The 17,553-nt window shown below is 44.1% G+C and overlaps 1 protein-coding gene across 1 annotated transcript in view; it reads right to left on the bottom strand.

The window, feature by feature from the left end:
- Positions 1 to 2,919: 2,919 nt before the first annotated feature.
- Positions 2,920 to 17,553, bottom strand: part of nedd9 (neural precursor cell expressed, developmentally down-regulated 9) — a 28,750-nt gene continuing 14,116 nt past the window's right edge. The window contains 6 exon segments of the mRNA XM_076106252.1: positions 2,920 to 3,747; positions 3,749 to 3,846; positions 4,206 to 4,295; positions 4,704 to 5,876; positions 6,913 to 7,038; positions 7,904 to 8,002. Coding sequence (XP_075962367.1) covers positions 3,294 to 3,747; positions 3,749 to 3,846; positions 4,206 to 4,295; positions 4,704 to 5,876; positions 6,913 to 7,038; positions 7,904 to 8,002 — 2,040 coding nt within the window. The 3' untranslated portion in view covers positions 2,920 to 3,293.

The raw sequence follows: 17,553 nt of genomic DNA, 5'->3' as shown, positions 1-17,553 counted from the left end.
AAAAGTTGAAAGATTACAAATATGAAAAGTCATATCACCCTCTCCTGAAAGAGCTGAACATTTTGATATTCGAATGGTTTCTGTAGCTTAAGACAATTTCAGCAGTAGTGATATTTGTTGTAGTAGTAGTAGAAGTTGTAGTTGTAGTAGAAGTATTATTAGTAGTAGAAGTATTAGTAGCATTATAATAAGTAGTAGCAGTAGTGATATTTGTAATAGTAGTAGTAGAAGTTGTAGTTGTAGTAGAAGTATCATTAGTAGTAGAAGTATTAGTATTTAGAAGAAGTAGTAGAAGTAGTAGTAGTAATAGCTGTAGTAGTGGTCGTAGTATATAATATAACAGTAGTAGTAGTAGTAATAGTAATGGCAGTATTTGAAAAAGTCTAATTTTGAGCTTAATGTTTACATACAGTTAATCCATGGGGCTTTTATTTTGAAAGGGTGGGGCTGGGTGGGGGGAGAGGAGACATAATCATAATGTTTGACACAAACAGAGGTTATTAAATGACAGGCTTCATCACAAGCATTTCAGTTATATTTCACTCTGTGGGGCTTTTATTTTGAAATGGGGTGTGGGGGGGGGGGGGAAGGGGAGAGGAGATGGACTCATATTGTTAGATTAACACAAACAGGTTATTAAATGACAGGCTTCATCACAAGCATTTCAGTTAGAATTCACTCTGTGGGGCTTTTATTTTGAAATGGGGTGTGGGGGGGGGGGGGGGGAGAAGGGGAGAGGAGATGGACTCATAATGTTAGATAAACACAAACAGGTTATTAAATGACAGGCTTCATCATAAGCATTTAAGTTAGAATTCACTCTTTGGGGCTTTTATTTTGAAATGGGGTGTGGGCAGGGGGGGGGAGGACACATAATCATAATGTCAGATAAACATAAACAGGTTATTAAATGACAGGCTTCATCACAAGCATTTAAGTTAGAATTCATTCTGTGGGGCTTTTATTTTAAAATGGAGTGGGGGGAGGGGAGTCCTGTAAAAAGCTGTAAGACCTGAATGACTGTATGAGAGAGAGAGAGAGAGAGAGAGAGAGAGAGAGAGAGAGAGAGAGAGAGAGAGAGAGAGAGAGAGAGAGAGAGAGAGAGAGAGAGAGAGAGAGAGAGAGAGAGAGAGAGAGAGAGAGAGAGAGAAGCGTGTGTGTCTGTGAGTCTGTGTTTATCAACATCACTAATGAGCTTCATCAGAAACACCTGTGTCCTTGCAGCCTTTTCATGGAGATTAAACAGGGAAACACCTCTCAAACAAATCCTCAAAACTCCCATAACCGTAGCTCCTATTGCTCCGATATTAATAAATGAGAGGAAGGATGAGTTGAAGAACAGATCCTGTAAAAATTGTGTCTGTAGTGTAAAAAATGTGGCTGAACTGGCGATTTAGAAATGGGGTACCGTGTTCTGTGGAAGATGTTTTTGAAGCAAAATTTAACATTGGTCTCTATGGAGCAGAAAGTTGGTTTTCCTCTCAATTACAGGCTTCTGTGTCAAATGTGTAAATCTGTGGGATTCCACAGTCATTTGTCTACGACAAGGACAAGATTAGCTACTTCTACATCCAGAAATGATGCATGAAGAGTGAAGATTGTGGACACAGTGGCAAAAGACAAATGTTTTTTTCACAAGAATCTCAAGCTGCTCTTCACTCTAGCGGTGACATCACACACTCTAAGCTGCGCAATACACACCCATTATAAAAGCAGAAAAGGGCTGAAAAAATCATAAAAGTTAAACTGCTGCAGTTCAAAAAGTATAAAATATATCAAAAAGCTGAATAATGCGGCAATAGATCAGGATTTTCTCAACATTTTAAAGTTGAAATGGTGTCTGTAGCTGAAAGTATGAGGAAGTAGAAGGATTTGAAAGTTGAAGAGGATTTGAACATTTTCTCCATAGAAACCCATTCAAAAAAAAATTTGCAAAAAGCTTAATAATTCATAAAGTTTAAAGGTTAGAAATATGAAAAGTCATAGCACCCCTCTGCTGAAAGAGCTGAACATTTTGATATTTGAACGGTTTCTGTAGCTTAAAAAATGTGGAAGGAGATAAGTAGCAAAAAACGTACGGAAGAAATAGTTGAGTGAAGTTGAATAAAGAGAAACAGGATAACAATAGTTGGAATGCTTAACAGCATTCCAACAATGACATGACACTAAGCAAACACCATCTGTGGATGAAGACCACAATTTGACAAAAAGAGATCTCAACTCAAGGTCCACTTATTCGATTTTTCCAACAGCTTGATATGACAACCGAGCAAACGCTGCACATACAAAATGTATATTTCAGTGTGAAAGTTCATACTTGATTTGAGTAGTTGCTATTTTTCATTGCTGTAACTTGATAAGGCAACTGGGCAAACTCCATCCACTGAAGATCACGAGATACAGTTGAAAGCTCTGGGTAAAAAAGTTCGTAGACCTTGAGTGCTTTTTTTTTTTTTTTTTGTTTTTTGCCATTTCCACTTTCATTCTCAATATAAATCTTATGCGATTTGTTTTTCCAGAGCTTTCAGCTGCATTGCATGGCCTTCCTCACACTGTAGCAAAATAAAAAGCTTATGACTTTGAATTTCAGTGTACCATAATTGCCACTATGGTGATCTAAAAAAAGTGTTCACCCTGACATGAATACATTTCTGTGAAGGAACATTAAATGTTAGCAATATTTTTAGATCATTTTTAATTGGCATTTCCTTCATTGGTTTTAGTCCCCCAAAAAAAATCAGATCTTCAAAACCCCATTTTGCTTAAAAAAGGCCGTCTGACTGACCTTTACTAACATCCAAGACAATTTTTATTTAACGCAAAGAAAAATATACCATACCTCTGACTTTATCATAGGTATTTCTCTTCAGCTATAACAAATCTGTTATGTCAGCAAAAATAAAGGACGCATTCACGTGGTTAAGAACAATCCTTTACTCTGTGGAGAGCTCCACGCACACATATACTGGACATTAACGTGATTTACAAGGAGATTTACTGTCACACCCAGCAGTAAGACACAACACTCTACAGGGAAAAGAAACACACTGGACATCTCATATGGTGCTTCGTAATATGCGACAGGAATGTTATGAAAAAAGTCTACATAATCCTACAGACACCTACACATATATTCATACCATAATATAAAACATCTACACAAAAATAGAGCATATATACACAGAACGGATACTATTTACATCCAAAACTTAAAGATGAGCAATATACATATACTGTAAATATATATTTGTACTAGATTAATGTACACATAGAGTCTGTCTCCTGGGTGAAAGTCACAAGTTGGCCAGTTGCAGCAGCTGTTCTTTGAACTGCTGAGCATGATGCGAGAGGTCGGTGACTCTGTCCACCATCTCCTGGATGGCGGCCGTGTTCGGGTAGTTCAGGGCGGCCGTTTTAGTGGCGGCCACCACCGTCTTCAGCAGGTCGCACAGCACGTTGCTGGAGTTCATCACGCGGTTGGCCACCTCGGGCGCCGAGGCCTGCCTGGACAGCGTGTCCCCGATGAAGACCAGCTTGTGGGCGCTGAGGATGACGAACTTGCTGTGCGCCACGAACATGCGCGGGGGCTGCCCTGTGCCGACGCAGCCGAAGAAGGCGTCCACGGCGCCGAGGAGCGTGGCGAAGTGCTGCCCGCACTGCTCGGAGTAGAAGCCGAGCAGCTGGCGGTCCCGGGCGCACACTCGGGCGGAGGGCAAGTCCGAGGTGGTGGTGGTGGTGGTGGGGGGGGGCCGGGGTCGAGCCGGCGTGCTGATGCGAGATCCACTGCGCGACGTCGTTCTCCACCGGTTTGATCACGTCCTGCTCCAGCTTCTTGAACTGGTTGATCTGCGGGGGGCGGGGGGGGGGGCGACAGGATTCAAGATTATTTTCCAACCTCGCTCGTGAAAGAAGTATCTTTAACTTGAGTAAAAGTAGGAAAACCACAGTGTTTTGGACTCTCGGCCGAATAAAAACAATCGTTTCATTCACTAATTAATCGCAAAAATGAGCCGCAGATTATGAAAATTATCGTTAGCTGCAGCCCTACTGCCAACAGTCAAAAAGGCTCCAGATGTTGCCTCACCCACGAGACCCTGAAGGTCAACATCTGTGTGTGTGTCTGACGATATGAATACATAAATATGCATGATGTGATAACAGAGAATCCAGTGCAACAATGTCTGTGCCAAAGTAAAGAACCTCACCTGCTCCTGGCCCAGCTGGACTTGACTCTGCTTGATAATGTTTTCTTTGTCCAACAGCTCCTTCTGCTGACGCTCAAAGTCTTCTTTGCCCTGCGGAGGAAGACGAGGAGGTGAGAAGAGGTCAGAGGTACTCACACAGCCCGGGTTTGAACTTTCTCATACATCCAACATACTCGGTAGTATAAAGTCGGTGGATATAAAGGAATAATAAATAAACTATTGAAGATTTGTAACAGAAAGTCTCTAGATATAAAAATGACATGACAATCCCAGAAACGAGACATGCTTTAAATACAACCCCTATGAGGAGGATTTAAACATTTCTAGACTTCTAGTATTTAAAAATACATTCTGTTCCACACAAATGGACCAGACCCAAGGACTTACATCGATGGCCTAAAAGTATCACTTAGACTGCACAGAATGTTAACATTTTTAAAGAAAGCACTACAAACGAAACGTTGCGTAGCCTTGATGTTTCTCCCTCCAAGGATTTACCTGCAGGTGTACGTAATCGTAGTCCTCCATCCAGCTTTTCACACACTTCTCGCTGTTGTTCATGTTGTCTTTGTCCTGGCTGGAGGGCACAGGGAACGGCTTAGTCTGGCCTCCGTAGTTGTCGTTATCGGACGAGGGTGAGGTGAGCGGGTGGACGGTGCTCTCCTCTGGTGTGCTCCCCATGGAGGACGACCCGTCGGCATGCGTCCGCCTGAACAGGAGCTCGGCGCTGCTGCCTATCGTGGAGGCCAGCTGCTTGGCGTCGTCGGGCAACGTCCTGGACACCATGACGAAGCGGTCCAGGTCGTCGCTCTTGTTGTGGTGCTTGCCGGCGGACGCCAGCGTGTTCAGGGCCCAGCTGCAGCTCTCCAGCACCTGGTAGATCTGCAGGAGGATCTGCTGCGAGTCCTCCAGGCGCGCCAGCTGCCGCCTTAGCTTACTGTGCAGGCTGGAGTCCGACAGAGCCGTGGCGTTTGCCGCAGCCCCTCTGCCGAACACGACAAAGTCCCCGAGGGCGGCGCGGACCCGGTCCAACACCGTGCGGACGTCGTTGGCGTGGCGCTCCATGAAGGGGAAAGTCCTCCAGTGAGGGGAAGCTGCCATCGAATGCAACGCGCCGACCGAGGCCTCCACGGCCTGCTGCAGGCGGCCCAGCCGCTGCACAGCCGCGTCCACGTCCAGAGCGAGGCGTCCCTCGGAGACCGTGGAGGACGAGGAGGTTGACATGCTGCTGCGTGTGCTGCCGGTGCTGGAGAAGGACAGGCGGTTCACGCCATCCGTCACGTCTGCGACGGCGCGGGTGTCCTGAGCGGGGATGTCGTAGACACCTTTGCTTCCGTCCCGGTCGGCGGGCGAGGTCCTGTGCTGCTGCGGGGGCTGCATGCCCCGCGGGACGTCGTACACGTCGCTCTGTGACCCCGCCCCGGAGTGGAGGGCGGACGGAGGCACGTCGTAAATGCCTTCGTTGCCATTGCCGTTCAGGTGTTGGTGATGGGCGGGGGGCTCCATCGTGGGGGGGAAGTCGTAGTGCGACTGGGGGCTCCGAGTGGGTTTGGTGAGGGCGGGGGGAGGTACGTCGTAGATGCCCTCCTGCTTGTGCTTGAGAGGCTGCGGGAAGTCGTAGTTCCCTTCCTGGAGGGCGGGGTTGGTCCTGCAGGGGGGCACCGAGTAGATCTGCAGGGAGAAGTAAAGCATTGGTGCAAATTCACAATCTCTGCGTTTGTGTTTATTTATTGTGTCATAAAAGCCCACATGGACTCGTAAGAAGCTTTTGTTCTTATATCACATTGCAAACAAAGTCTTCTGTCCCCAGGCTACTAGTTTAGTTTAGAGGTTACAGTTTTAGTCTGACTTTGGGCTGACTAAAATATATATAAATAACTTTTTTTTTTTTTAAATACGAGCACTCCATGCAATGATGTCTCCTCTCATCCGGTCGCTCTGCTGTTACTTTACCAGTCTGCAGTCTTCTACTTGTAGTAATGAGATTCTCAGAAATCTGCGTTCCAGTTACCATGACATTTAAGAAATCAGCTGACTGGCAGAAGTCGACTAAATGTTGGCGGCTTTTCAGCAGATACAGCTGAGGAAGTGAGAGGCCGCCTGGCTTATCTGTAGATGCTATATTAGAAATCTCAATGTTTCTGCGCTTGGATTCCTCCGTCTAAGGCGGCGCAGCACAAAGCTTGAACCTGCCGCTGGTTGACCAGGCAGAGCGTGTGAAGCGTGCAGAATGAAACGGCGGCCTGTAAGTGATTTCCATCAATTTTAAAACACACTCGTTACAGCGAGACGAGCCCGCCCAAAACCGTATTCAAGAACGACGCAAATAACACGTCCAGGTGGATTTCAGCTCATTACAAACACACAGATGGCTCTTTGCCTGGTCGGGGATGGAGGTCTGCAGAAATCTTAGAGGGTCTGGAAAGAGAACAGCTATATGGCCTTTTTTTTTTTTTTTTTTTTTTCAAGCTCAGATGCAGAACCACTCGCAGAGCTTTTGGTTAAACTCTGGCAGGCAAAGCTGTCATTTAGTGCCGCCGCAAGAACGTCTCAAATATGACATTTTGACATATTCATTTATCGCAGACAATTAAGAGAAATACCAGCGACTGTGTCAATAAATAACTTCAGCAGCTACCGCTTCGCCAAGTCAAACTGTATTCGACTGAAACGTGTGACCTATCATTGTGGTGGAAGGCCTGCTTACCCCTTGAGAAGAGGGAGGTATGTCGTAAACGCCTTGCGTCCTGAGGTCCATCTGAGATGGAGGAACGTCGTAGACTCCCTGGTTTCTGGCGCCGGGAAACATCTGACTGGGAGGAATATCGTACACCTGAAAACACGAGCAGAATATAAACACCAGTTGACTTGTAGTACGAGTTCTGATCACTGGTTTTATCTGATCAATTGCAGTGTTTTATTTTGTAGACGCTCCATTTGCTGTGCTTTAAATAATGCATCATGCAACATTAAAAGTAGCTTTTTTTTCGATGAGAAAATTACAGTCAAAGATCCTTTCTGAGAAAATACGGCCCGTGCAGAGAACAGGATGTGTGGCAGAATAAAATACGGAACATGCTGAAGATCAAAGAAGCGGCGTTCTCATTCTGACGAATACAAACCTCACACTGCATCTGTCAAAAACTATTACTGCTGCGTTGACTGCTGACATTTTGAATTATTGTTTCTATAAAGAAATGTTTATGCCTAACAGTAGTGGATCGGAGCAAAAGTTGCATACGTGACATTTTCTTAGTTTTATATCCACAAAACTATAACTTATTTAAAGAGCCATATCAGTGTCTTTGCATGCTTTTGAGTTCTGTATTCTGCCACAGTGAACCTCGATAATACAACTTTAACCAATTTGATTAAACAACTCAAAAGAAAGTCTCAAGAATTTGCTCAATGATTTTTTTTTATGTACGGATATTAATGGAAACCTGTGGATGTCTGAAAACACATTCTAATATCTAAAACATAGCACTGGGCTGATTTGTTTCTTTTATAGGCAAATATTGACTTTGGACATTTTATTTTGACTTATATTTTCCTTTAGGGCTTTTAACATGTATTGATCAATTCCACTTAAATCCCTCTGAAATCAATCAACAATGAACACTGGTGGTTATCCCCATTGGTTTACTAGCAGGTCATACTGGTAAACAGTTCGTGCTGTGGGAACATGAGACACTTACCCCCTGTGATCTACTGGGTGGGACATCATAGAGGTCCTGCTGGTTGTGCTGGCCGGGGCTGAAGGTGTAGGACTGTCCCACTCTGGTTGGGGTCACCACCTGTCCGATCACAGTGGGGGAGGGGGGGGGCACAAACATTTAGAACTGCTGTCTAAAATAAACGACACCTGGGACACAGCAGTGCTCAGGACAAATACTTTGAATCACAAAGTACAAACAGAACCCTCCTGCCATCATTATAGTGGCTCATTTCTGGTAAAAGCTAAAATACAAAAAATATATATATTTTAATTAATTCATTGTTTTGTCAGTAAAATGTCAGATAAAAAAAGAAAGTGCCAACACAATTTCTCAGAGCCCAAAGATATTCTTCTTTCTTTCTGACCAACAATCAAATAGACAAAAATATTTAATTTACAAGGACATAAAGAAGCAAATATAGAACTGCTATTTCAGCCAAGTGCTCTACTGGAAAACAAACAAAATATCTCAATAAATAACTAATAAAAACTAAATAAAACGTAAAACTGACTCAGTTGAGTGATTTATTTTATTGTATCTTTTTGAATGGGCCAAAGTAAAGCTTCAGCAGTGCTTTGTGAAAACGGTAAAGCACTTTAAACCTCAAGGAAATGCTTTGTGATTTAGCGTGAGAGCGTTTTATCGGCGCGCTGGCTGGATTATGAGCTTTTAAACCCGGTGAAGTAATCATCATTGGTAGTGATGAACAACCCGAACGCTTCGTGCTGTCGGATTTAACACACCTGTAAAACATTTTACACTGTGGTGCAGACAGGCTACGGATTACTGCCTGAAAAAAACACACAAACACACACACACACACTGCCCAGGACATCTTTGCCCCCGTTTAATTTTCTTTTGTAGCACATTGTCCCTCCTCTTTTCCCGTCAGTGCTAATCAGTCCCTCCACACCTCCTAATTCCAGTGTTTCCACCCCCCCCCCCCCTCCTCTCTAAAAGCAGACCTCCATGCTGCGTCAGACAGACGGAGGAATGCTTGGAATGTCCCTCCCTGAGCCCGGCGCTCCTCTTCTGCCCCGGCGCACCACTATCGCCACACTGGGTTCATTAATGGGGCTCAAAAATAGGAACCATACGCACGGCTTCCTGGCAGAGGGGAAAGTCTCCGGGGAGCTGCGAGTCTTAAATCCCAGTATCCACTCATGACTCGCCGTATAGCCGAGTTAATATCTGAATACAATCTCCCGTACATTTATCTGAGCGCGAGCAGTAGGAGCTGTAGACTCGGCCAACTCCGACTGAGATTAATGTTTCTGGGGAAGCAGCAGCAGAGATGGAGAGGAGGAGGAGGAGGGGAGGGGGGGGTTTGTAAAAGAGATTTATGAGGAAAAAAAAGGCAACAGAGGTGGAAAAGCGAGAGGAACGGAAAATGAGAGCACGTCGCCTAGTATGGAAAGGAATGCCATTCATCTGAGCCGGAGTCTGACTCAACAGTAGTCCATATGGTTCTCATAAGTCCAATCTGAACAGGCCCGTGGTGATTTAAGGTGTCCATTGTTGGCATTCCCGTCCGTGCGTACATCATCCCAACAGGGCCTGTGGGGTCAGAGCTGAAACGTACACCGCGGGCTGAAATAAACGGGTCTGAAATAAACCGCCGCAGGAATAAATAGCTTCGCTGCTTCGGGGACTCTTCTCACGCGCCGTCGCTCCAAACACTTCAGGCTGTTTACATACTGAAATAAAAGATGTTTTAAGGGCAGCGATGGAAACTACATTCTCATGAATGTACCGGCTGTATAGCCCTACAAAATATGTTCATGAGTGGGGAATTGGTTCACAAAACTACTCCTATCAAACTACTTCTATCAAAAAACAGTGTGACTGTGCAGCAGGAAAAGGTTAACAGTATTTATTGTCTTGCTTTGAATTAGGAGTTAATCAAACTCCTTTTGGAACTACAGTTCCCATATTTTAGGTGCTTTGGGGGATGGAAACAGGAGGTATTATTTCATGGACTAAGTAAATTACAGTTGTTTGAGTTCTTTTAAAACCTAAATCTGTAATCAGATTGACTGAGTTATGAATGCGAATTTAGATGCGCATTTTGTCCGTCGGGCCAAATTGAAGTACTTCTTTTGTGCATTAATTGCCTCCATGTCGGTGTGAATACACTCTGCTTTAGTTTTATTCGCAAGAGCATTGAGAGCTGCGTTTTACATTATTTATTTTCCTTGTTTGCAGGATAAAAATGTGTTTAAAATAATCTTTTAAAAGGCTGTTCAAACTTCCCGCAGCATGTCAGCAGACACAGCGGATAAAAAGCCGGCTTTTCACTGAGTAACAACAAAGTGATGCTCGCTAAAAGGTCACTGCAGCCCGGCTGCTGTCCCTGCGGGTTGAGCTTGTGTGCTGATGATAAGGGGGGGAGGGGGGGGGGGGGGGGACTCGGTCACATGCAGATGGCAGCGAGGTGTCTGTCAAAGACCTCGCTGACCTTTCTCACAGGTACATGTCACGGCTGTGAGTGGCACTCGTCCCATCAGTGGCTCCTCTCAGCCAGCTGCCAGATGCACGCTGCTCATTTATTTTCCCATCTCCGGCCCCTCTGCTTAACCCGGCAGGCTGTCGCTCCAAGGACGCCTGGCGCTGCTATAAAAATGCTGGCGGGTAAACATTTACGGCATCCAATGACGGCGATGACATCGCTCCCACTCAGGTGATAGGCTCTTAGGATTCCTTCAGCGAGGAGGCAGAGCACACAGAGTGGCTGACTAAAGAGGGATCAGATTTTAAAGTAGTGCCCCAAGGAGCCAAATAAGATGCCTTGTTAACGCTCCTACGCCGTTTTGGTGAGTGAGTCATGGCTCTTTCAACAATGCATCCTGGCAGGCTCAGGTTTTGGCACGTAGGACTTTTAAGCTTTACTTCGGAGTCATTTGAGAGGCGTCGTCACAGCATCATCAACTACCTCATGAGGTTGTTATATGCTCTGTTGGGCAGTGAGTTTAGGCACCCTGTGTGTCAAGTGATGGAATTTAAAAATACTTCTATTGGTTAGAGGGACAAAAAGTATTTCTGATCTCCTGCTGCTCTCAGGTCTGTTTAAAACGTTTGCCTTTTATTAGCTTCAATTGAGGAGTACTCATTACTTCACTTTGAATCTCCTGTCAAATCTCTTACTTTTATCTCATCTTATTGTATCTTGCTCTTTAAAAACCTATTTGACTTTTACTGCTTCGTTTCCTTCACCTTTTTAAAATATTTTATATAAAGAACCATGTAAATGTTACTCGTGTACAAATTTCTGTTGTCCGAATTAACGACTCTGTGCTAGCAGTTGTGAAGTCTCCTGTAATGCAGAAGAAGTGGACATCAGTGTGACACTTTAGAGATGTTTTTGCCTGCATTTGCCATAATAAAATAAATCCAAAGTTAAATGAAAGATTTGAGTAACAAAATATCATTACGTTTTAATTTATGCACGATTGTCTGCAGGTGAGTTAAGTCACTTTGTGTTTAACAGGAAATCATCATTTCACACCTTTTCATAGGACACACACACACACACAGCCACACACAGCCACAGCCACTTCCCCCCGCTAACACAAATAAGGTCGGCTTTATAAAAGACGGTGACAGCAACGACGTAGCCGTCAAAGAGGCGCTTTATTGAATTACATCCATCCATCTATCTCCTCCTTCACACCTCCTCATCTCCTTTTTTTTGTGCTCCCATCCATCCGTCTGGATGCTGACAAAGCTCCGTCAGCGCAGGCTCACCTTTTTTAATGAGCGCCAGCCAAAGGGCACCAATCTAAGCACGCCATCACACACACACATTAGGTAAGAGTGGTATTTTGTGTATGACTGCATCTCCTAAATGACGGGTGTGCTGCTGCTCTGCAGTAACCTGTCCTCGTCTGCTTTGCTAAATCACAGCACAGTGTTGTGGGCCGCGGCGATGTTCCCCCTCAGCCACCGGCACCAGCCTATTAAAGTGCCAAACTAATTAATGCAGGTAATTAACTCGTGAGTCCCGCGAGGCTTTCGAGACGTCTCTCCGTAACGCGTCCGAGTGGCTAAACCCAGACAGACAGCGGGCTTAATGAGGAGCATTAAAAAAAAGAAACAGAACACGCTGATTTTAGCGCGACTAAGGATCATCGTTCATCCGCTCTGATCAAAGCAGCTTCTTAATCCGGTGGCATGATTATCTGAAGGGAGTACTGTTAAAAGATGCATCTGACAATCGGGTATTTACTTTCTAAGAAAACCATATCATGAGGCAGTTCTTAGAAAATAAGAGGATAATGTGAAATGAGAAATGTTTTGAATGAGCCTTCAGCATGAATCTCTATATGGAGCAAGACTAAGAGTCTACAGACATGCTAGCTGCTCTATGAGGCTTTACTTCTACTAAATGCTAACACTAGCATGCCTAAAATGACTAAGCTAACATGCAGATGTTTAGCAGATGTATTGATACCATGTTCACCATCTTGTTAAGTGTGTTAACATTAGCTAGTTAGCTCTAAACACAACGTACAGTTGAGGTTAATGGGAATGTCATTAGTTTTGCAGATATTTTAGTCATGAACCAAAGTATTTGACAAATTCAAAGTTTGATCGGATGAGGATGGCGCTAAGACATTTTATCCTCAGGGGAACATGAATGATTGACCCAAATTCTGTGGCAATCCTTCCAATAGTTGTTGGGATGTTTATTTCAGTCTGGACCAAAGTGGTGGACCGACCCAGCGACAGGCCGACAGCGTCATTCATAGTGTGGCTAAAAATGCCCCCAAAAATGATCATGCTTTTGCTTTTGAATGTAAACATTTCCTGGTTTTCTTTGTCTCCAATGATGCGAAACTGATTCTCTTTCAGTTGGTTGGATAAAAAAGGCGATTTGAAAGTAAACTTGAACTTCTCCATCTCTTCAGCTAAAATTTAACTTTCAGCTTACCTCCTACTTTGCTACTTTATCACACTTTCACACTTAAAGTCCTCGGTATGCACACACCGCAGAGAGCAGATTACTCTCGGTGCAAATGATTTATGACCTCGCCCCCTCCGGTCAAGCCTCATGGGCCAGCGATTCATCACAACTGTGACAATGGCGAGCAGACGGGTTGTCTGAAGGAGCTGGCTTGCTCCAGGAAGAAATAGCTCACTTATCTGCAGCTGGGATTGTCATGCGCATGATTAGGCCGAGAAAATATGTCCCAGGCAAACAAACAAGCCATTCATTTCACATAACCTGGTTACATCCAAAAGGGGACTTTTTATAAAAGGTAGATGGCACACCCATAAAGCCCGTAAACAGCCATCAGGGCCACTTCCTCGAGTTGTGTGGGAGTTTATCAATCCTTTTGTTGCACCCCTGCCTCTTTATGGCACCAATGAGCAGATTGGATCTATGGGTATGGCACATCAAGTGGAGGAAATGCCCGTACAAGGAGCAGACCTCATGAAGTCAGGAAGTGGGGAATGAAAAGGCCGTCTGGTAGGAGTAGATAAGAAGCTCGGCAGAGATCTTTGAACTCTGAACCCAACCCGTCTTTGAGCACCGTGACCTCAGAGGAAACCGACGGCGTGAAACAGACACACCTTTCAGCGCAGAAGAAGGAAATCAAGAGCAGCACAGTGAAACGAAAAAACGGGCCTTTAAGAGCAGAGTGATAAAAGACGGTACAAGGCTTCTCCGTGTGAGGAGGCTCTTTGTGTGGCTGAGAGCTCCAGGCATCTGTGCAACACGGTCCCAGCTCGAAGGCCTTGAAGAAGGGAGGGGGGGCAGCTATGTAGTTCAACCTCCCAGGAGGGTCACCCAAGGACAAGGCCGCAGCATCAAACAGCCAGAGAGGAATGGAGCGCCAAAACCTCAGTGTGCCTTTATGTACCAGAGCCCCACGCCACATGAAGAGAAAGCAACCAGTTGCCATTCTGGATTTGCGCTGCGAGGTCGGCATGCAAACCCGCGCATGCATAACTCTACACACAACACATGGCGAAGGACATGCAGGAACCGTTCTCTGCAGGGAGGCTTTAGGGTAACATGAGAGGGGATTATCAGTCTAGGAAGCCCACATCAGTCTCCATAATCATTTTGGGAAGCGAGTGAGTGTCGCTTGACAACAAGAAAAAGACTGTTTTCCCCTTCAGCTCCATTGGCTCTTGGCAGATTTAGACGGCATGCGGGGTGAGTCAACGCTCGGCAGCCTGTCATCAATACTGCTGCGCAAGGACGAGCAGTAGTAAACAGTTTGGTGTTTTGAAGAGCAAAGGTCACGGTTTGGATTTCATGTCAACAGACATGATCTCCACAAATACTGTGAGGCGGTGGAAGGAGCCACTTTAAAGTCTCTCGGACATTTATCACTTTACTCCAGGTTTATATTGATGTCCAACCGTTTCACTTAATCAAGCTTTTTGTCAATTAGTTTGCAAAAAACTAGCTTTCAAACCTTAGCCCCTGTTGTCACTGTTGCTATGGAGAAGAAGCTACAACACACTGTAAACTTCACCAAAATTGAATAAGTAGCACAGAACTCTCCTCTCACATACCACGCTTTATATCCCAGATGTTTTATATTTGTTCCAAAAAACCAAGATTTTTTTTGTTAGTGAACTTTAATTAAACGAGGGACGTGTTGAGGTCAACCTGCTTAAACATTCTTCAGTTGAAAGATGAAATGTATTTTGAAAAGAACCACCCTGATAAAGGCAAGACAGCCTTTAAAAAAGCGTTTGGGGAACTAAAGCCCGGTGTGTTGAAGAGTTGTGCGTCGTATTTAAAGTTGAAGCCCAAACGTGTCCATTACCTCAAAGAAAGAAGTAGTTGTTGTTTATTGAGAGTAAACTGAATAAAATAAGGTTAATACGTCATCAGTTTTCTTATCGTTAGCAGTAAATGCTAACCATTAAAGTCAGTCTTCTAGTATATAGTTTTTATTTATGCATCTTTGACTTTTTACCAAAGAGCTAAATTAGGCCCCGTGTATCTTTGAACAGAAGATTCAACCAGTTTCATGTTCATCCAAGCCTTTGTAGGCAAACAGGGGACTTTAAATGTTGAACCCTGGATGCCCAAAATAACTCTTTCATCGTCCACTCTACAAACCTTTAACTACAGGTATTGCTGTTTGGCTTTAACAGGACCGACTGTGGCCACAGAGGCTGCTGGTCCTTCTGTCCAACAGGCGGATACGTCACTGGAAAACAACAGAGCCTTGAACTCCGTGAAATGCACGAGCACAGTCAAAGTCGTTCTATTTAATAGACAGTAACCACCACCGAAAAAATTGCACCACTTTGATAACCACAGATTAGAGGGAACGTTAAACGTCCAAAATTCAATTTAATCTCTGCAATAACATGATTACAGCCCAATGCACACTGTCATTTGATTTTCCATGTTATCACCGAAGCCTTTTTTAATTCCATTCATCGCGTAAGCCCCGAGGCTCGTTAGTGGTAACGAGAGGTGTTGGTTGACGGTGTGCAGGTTTGATTGGCAGGTCTCTCCTCTCAGGCCCCATGGCTCTGACTGACTATCACACAGTCAATCGCACAAAGTCCTCTAAGCCTTCGGCGCCTGCTGCCTATTTACCTACTGAAAATGCATACCTTAGCTTATTTCTATGATGGCTGGAGCTGATTTGATAAAAGAAAAACACCCTTGGGATTTCAAAAGCTCATCCAGCATGTAATTACTATCCGTCTCCTGGAGGGATGATCTGGTCTGAGGTGCTAAAACTAGTTAAGCGGTTGAATAAACAGGAATATTCTTCCCTCCTGTTTCAGCACACTCCTGCCAATGACTTCATTTAAGAAAGAAGGACCACTGGGCGCACACTTGTTTAACTGGTGCGTTTTTTTAAACCAAGACTATGCAAATTTAGCTGAACAATGGCCACAAATGACAATTTTGGGGTAATAGGACATAATGAAATGTAGTGTAACAGCAGCACAAAAATAGAGTCAGCAAACTACCTCAGTAATGTCAGTTATAAAGCAATAACTAGCTTAACTTTGCTAACTCCAGCTACCATTAACCAATTTGACCGAGGCATCACTTATGGACGCTGTAAGCTAATGTTAGCTTTCACATCCAGTCCCTTTTGATAGCTAATGTTAACCAACACATCAGCTAAAAACACTCACCATAAGTAGTAGATAATGTTAGCTACTGTGTTGGCTAACGTTAGGTAATGTTGGCCATTGTTAGCTAACTGCTTTTGGCAATGACAGGCCAACACATCAGTTAACATTTCCTACCATGAATAAATTAAAAGACAAGATGCTCATGGTAGCTATAGAGCGCGACAGGGATGACGTATTTTTGTAGGGCAACCCAGAAGTTAGCATCGCACTGGTTCCCTCAACAAAAAGTCAATCTAAATGTTTCCATTAGATTTTGTATTATTGCAGAAAAAAAGCTCTGTGGCAAACAAGTGTATGATACTTACACGTGTTGTTCAGCAAGATAATTTCACAATTCCACACCACTTTTATGCTTTTTGAAGTGTGAATGCAATTGGCATCAGCAAAATGCGTTAGGCGATAAACAAAGTACACCACGGTCACATGAGTGCGAGTATACACGAGGCTGTAAAGGTACTAGCCGGTGTGATGACGTTTTGTAGTCTCATTTAGCCACTTGTCAGCAACCGCCTTTTTTAAGGTTTGTTAATTAAAGCTTCAAAATTCACGAGAGGGGTATTTACTGACATATTTTATGTTGTAGAACAAAACGTCAATCTCTTAAAGAAAGCTCCTAAACCCATTGACTTCGAGACGAGGAGTTATAGGAAATGAAAATGTAGTTTTATAAAAGGCTAAATGCCAACAAATATGGATTGAAGCAGAATATTTGGTTAGATAAAATTAAGTTGTGAACTTTTTTTCCATACATTTTGACTTTTGGACTTTACAATGCTTTATACCCTTAAACTATTTAAGTAATTCGGTACAGCCCTACTTCATATACTATTTACTGATTCGGAGGGCACTCTGTGTACTATTTCGCTGTCCATATCCAAATGATATATAGTAAAAAAAACAAATCTACACAATGGAAACACTGCTAGGGGGATTAGCAACTGAAAAGGGCATTGCCAGGTGTACTGGGTTTGCCAGCCACCCTGTGAATAGCATTCAAATAAAAAAAAAATAAAAAACTACTTTCAGGCAGCTGGGCTCCACCAAAATCCCAAAAACAGCTCTGTGCTGTTTGCTTTTCCACAAGTTCCCATATTCACTGCCCATCTGTGGCTTCGACTGGCTCTGCTACACACTGTGTGCCAATATACATATAAAGCCAAATGGGAGCCCTGCACAAAAACACTACCCTGCTCTGTGGTAAGCACCAGGCCCGGCACACCCTGTCCACATTTCACATCGCAGACCCACAATCTCTCCGGCCTCTCTGCTCCCTGTGTGTGCAATCACACTGATGAGAGTCGTGGCAGACTGGCAGGATAAACGGGTCACGGTGTAAATGCCATGTCCTATCGCATCTAATACCCCACACTCGCCAGTGAAGGCCTCATTCACCAGAGTTTACATTTTAAATCCGCTCTGATCCCAAAGAACTGTCTCCAGAGGACAGCGAACACATCAGTCGCCATTTCTTTCCTTTCTCTAAACCCCCTCCATTTCTTTAT

The sequence above is a fragment of the Anarhichas minor genome, unplaced genomic scaffold (assembly GCF_050575085.1).
Source record: "Anarhichas minor isolate MPS153535 unplaced genomic scaffold, ASM5057508v1 ptg000033l, whole genome shotgun sequence".
Taxonomy (NCBI): domain Eukaryota; kingdom Metazoa; phylum Chordata; class Actinopteri; order Perciformes; family Anarhichadidae; genus Anarhichas; species Anarhichas minor.
Note: the sequence above shows the minus strand (reverse complement) of the source record. Positions and strands in the feature narration are given on the sequence as shown.